This window comes from Gastrolobium bilobum, unplaced genomic scaffold (assembly GCF_033153095.1).
Source record: "Gastrolobium bilobum isolate Gb01-03AN ecotype WA unplaced genomic scaffold, APGP_CSIRO_Gbil_v1 utg11831, whole genome shotgun sequence".
In the NCBI taxonomy this organism is placed as follows: domain Eukaryota; kingdom Viridiplantae; phylum Streptophyta; class Magnoliopsida; order Fabales; family Fabaceae; genus Gastrolobium; species Gastrolobium bilobum.
The window spans coordinates 82,438-87,056 of record NW_026899596.1 but is presented as its reverse complement, the minus strand read 5'-3'; the positions used below and the strand labels follow the sequence as shown (position 1 = coordinate 87,056).

Here is a 4,619-nt window from a genome sequence, read left to right as displayed (position 1 = left end):
ATTATCAAGCTAGAGTTGAATTTAGCTGAAATGGAGTTCAAGTTGAACTTTTTGGACATGAAGCTCAATGAGGAACTGCAGCTGGAAGTGAATGACCACAAAAACAAGATTAATGAGCACTGTATAAAGATTGAAGACATATCAATGAAGATGCAAGCAAACTTTGAAAGGGTTGAGAAGGAAATGATGCAAGTGTGTAGGTGTGCTAGGGTGTTTGCAGGATCCATTATTGTTGTGTTTCTAATATGTATATATCTTGCAAGTAGGCTGGAGTGAAATAAATAAAAAATGTGGTTCTGTTGAGATTTGCTGGTGTAATGAATTATGCAGAAGTTGATTGTATAAAGACTTGAATGGAAGATTTGCAAGTACTATGTATATTTTATATTATGAATTATGCAGAAGTTGATTGAATAAAGATTTGCTGGTGTAATGAATTATGCAAACTTTGATTGTATAAAAAATGTGGTTCTGTTGAGATTTGCTGCTGTTGAGATTTGAATGGAAACAATGTATAAAGACTAAACTAAAAATGTGATGGTGTGAATTATGAAGAAGTTTATTGTGTTAGGCATAACTAATATCAACATGTACAAGGGGAAATGACATTGCTGGTTTGTTAATAGCAGATGGTGGCACTGGTGTTAATCGAACTTTAGAAGGGACTAAAAAGGACCCCGATAAAATTGTTAGGGACCATATTGGTCCCCTTTGTTAAAAACCAAGGACTAAATAGGTCCTCGATAAATAATGTTGAGGACTTATAAGGGAACTTAAAAAGAAGATGGATGATAAGTGCAGTTAAGCAACACATGACCCGTAAATGGACAAAACAAACAGAACAAACATACCATTGTTGACAAAAACCAGAAAGTGTATCAGCAGATAGATGGTTTGGACCAACATTTAAAAATTGCAGCATTGAATACAGTCATTACAGTGAAGACAGATAGTAATCAAACTGACATAATCTTCCATTCATTTCACAGCAATGACAACAATGAAAAATAGTAATGACATAAGAGATATAGTAATCCAAAAAATATATTCCATTCATATCATCACTTTGTACTTACAATTCCAACTGACATAATAAACCATTAAGTAGGAACACTTTGTATTCCCAAAAAACAAAGTGTTCATACTTAATATAGCCATAACCAGAGGCATACAAAAAAAAAAGCCATTGGTGAATCATTTGAACAGGGCCAAAACCAAACTAATACCAAAAAGCTGGCCTAATTACAATTCCAAGCTACTGGCCTAATAACAAAAAAAAATGCCAACTGTCACATTCGAACTGGCCTAATATCAGTGATTACAATTCCAAATCAGTTATGTGGGGCTGGCCTAGGTGGCCTGAATCCTGGTGTAGACATGAAGCTCATGAATCTGGCTCTGGTGCCACTGCTAGCTGCAGCTGCTGTCTCACTGGTCACTACCTCAGCAGGAGTGCATGGAGGTGGGCTACTACCTCTTGAAGCTCTTGGTTCAACTGCAGTTGTTGCATGCTAGCTGCTTGTCTCTAGTGCAGGGCAGCCCTGACTCATGCTCATGATGATTTCTTCAACTGTCCTTGACTGGCCTACTTCAACATTAACCGGTTTTGTCTTTGACTTTGATCCACCAGCAGGTCCCTTACATGTCTTCGGGTAATGACCAGTCTCACCACACTTGGAGCATTGAACCGTGTAAGTCTTTCTAAGCTTCTTGTTGGTCTTCATAAGCTCTTCAGTGGGATCCTTCTTGCGATGCTTTTTTGGACGTCCAATAGGCATTTTCAAGCGTGGAGGAAGTGGTTTTAGGGCATCACAAGCTGGCCAATATTGTTGGGAATTGACTAGGTTAAGTGTGTGTTCATAAGTGGCATGCAAAACATCCACTGTCAGCCATTGGTGAACATTATTTTCCACAGGTTCATTCTTGTGTGCAATGGCAGCAATGGCATGTTCACAAGGCAATCCAGTCAGCTGCCAAACATTACAACTACAAGATTGTTGAGTTAAATTCACCCCAACACGTTGACCCTTTCCAGATACTTCATACAGTTCTTGGACCAAGTTTCCAGTCTATGTTGGTGTCCAAGAATTGCTTGCAACCTTCAACTGGTCCAGCCTCTTCTGCTGTGCAGGTGCAATCTTACCCCTAAAGGTTTGTAGAATCCTCTTGTGTGCTGCCATCCTTCGCATTATGTAGCACCTCAATTCCTCACATAATGTCATTATAGGTTTGGACCTATAATTCACAATCTTTGCATTCCACACCTCAGGCATATTATTCGTTATATTGTCACATTTAGGCCAGTGACTGTAGTAGGCCTTAACCCAACATGAAAGGTGTATATTGTCAAGATACTTCCAAGCTGGTTCGTTTAGAGTCTTGAGCTTTAGCATGACCTTCTCAAATTGGGGAACAGTGGTGCATCTAGCACATTCCCACACAATGACTCTTGTCTCTTTATCCTTCCATTGCTTGATGAAGTTCTTCCATACATGTTGTACACAGAACCTGTGGTGTGAACCTGGCATAATTTCCTTCAAGGCTGGGACAAGTCCCTGTGTGTGAAGTTGAAACAAAAAGTTAAAACACAATCTCATATGAACATAATGTGAAATAAATATCAGCATGACTAATATCAGCATGTACAAGGGGACATGACATTGCTGGTGTGGTAAGTGCCCATGGTGGCACTGGTGTTAACAGAACTGTAGCAGGGACCAATAAAGACCCCGATAAAATTGTGAGGGAACAAAATGGTCCCCTTTGTTAAAAAACAAAGACTGAAATGGTCCTCAATAAAAATTGTGGAGGACTTGTAAGGGAACTTAAAAAGCATATGGATGACAAGTGCAGTTAAGCAACACATGACCCCTAAATGGACAAAGCAATCAGAACAAACATACCATTGTTGACAAAAACCAGAAAGTGTATAAGTAGATACATGGTTTGGAGCAACATTTACAAATTTCAGCATTGAATACAGTCATGAAGACCAACACAATCTTCCATTCATTTCACAGCAATGACAACAATGAAAAATATTGGCAACAACACAGATATAGTATTTCACAAAACATATTCCATTTATATCATCACTTATACATTTTCTGGTTTTTGTCATTGCTGTCATTGCTGTGAAATGAATGGAAGCACAAGCATAAGGTCAAAAAAGCAAAAAAAGGTTGCTGTAATAAGCACAAGCAAAAAAGCCTTACCTTTTGTTGATCTGATATGAAGTTCCAACCAAATACTCCATGATCCCCTAAATCTTCCTGTAATAAGGTCAAAAACCACTTCCAATTATCCTTTGTCTCACTATCAACCACGGCATAGGCAATCACATAAAATTGCTTGTTTGCATCTTCACCCACAGCACTCAATAATTGACCTCCATAATAGCCCTTCAAAAAGCAACCATTCAACCCAATTAAGGGCCTGCATCCATCTTTGAAGCCCTTCTTATAAGCATCAAGGAAGATGTACATTCGGTCAAATATTGGCAATGCTTGTGGAATAGGTTGGGGGGTGACTTGCAATTTGCAACTGGAGCCAGGGTTGCTCCTCAACAGCTCAGCCAGATATTCTCTTAGTCTTCCATATTGTTCCTTCTCACAACCTTCAATGGTTCCCTTTGCTTTTTTCAAAGCCTTGCTTACTTTCTTCATATCCAAATGAACATTGTATTCCTCCTTCATGTGCTCAAATGCCTCTGTCTTGGTCATCTTGGGCTGTGTTAGTATTCTCTTCTCCAATTTCTTGGCAACCCAATCTCGTGTAGCCCTTTTGTTCTTGAAAACTCTACAGCATGTATGAGTCTCGTTAAAAGTCTTAACTTGGAATGTGCTTTGCTTGGTGTTCCAGGAACAATACACCATCCATTCACAGTCTTCTACACTGCATTTGGCCCTTACTCTGACCTTGTAAACCTCATCCTCTGCACTCTCATATGAATCTAAGTGTGAGGAAGTATGGTCATCATCTGCACTATCATCTTCAAAACCATTACCAGCATCCTCTGCACTTTCTTCATCATGGTCCGAATTGATCCCATCATCATGTAAATTCAAGCCATCAGCAGCCTGTGCATGGTCTTCATTTTCTTTGATCCCATCATCATGTAAATTCAGGTCACCAGAAGCTTGTGCATGATCTTCATTTTCTTTGACCCCATCATCACCTTGTGCACACCCTTCATGTGAATTGACCCCATTATCAACCTCTTCATGGTCCTCATTATGTGCTGAATTAATGACATTATCCTCTTCACTGTCATGTTGAGGTGAAGCAAACTCAGGAATTGAGATGCAGTCCTCAAAGTAGACATGTATCTCATTGACATTCCCTAAAGCAGCCTCACACATGGCACACACATCTGAATCTGTACTAAGAGGTCTGAGCCCTTGTTCCAAATCGGGTACCCCAGGTTGTAGCCACATCATCCTCTTGCATTTTTCATACCCATATTGCTTAAACAGGGTGTCAAGGTCACAGATATTGCAGTAGTCAATGTCCATCTCTGGCAATGAGTCCACCCTTCCATTTATATAGGTCATCACTCCATCTTCATCTCTGATTAGAATACCACCATGATGATAAACAATCACTATGTATTTGGACAT

General features: G+C 39.5%; 1 protein-coding gene across 1 annotated transcript; it reads right to left on the bottom strand.

The window, feature by feature from the left end:
* Positions 1-1,511: 1,511 nt before the first annotated feature.
* Positions 1,512-4,619, bottom strand: LOC133291821 (uncharacterized). Its single transcript, XM_061490152.1, has 4 exons — positions 3,216-4,619; positions 2,904-3,002; positions 2,100-2,555; positions 1,512-1,970 (listed from the first exon to the last, which is right to left on the bottom strand). Exons 1-4 carry the CDS (start codon positions 4,617-4,619, stop codon positions 1,512-1,514), a joined length of 2,418 nt encoding a protein of 805 aa, XP_061346136.1.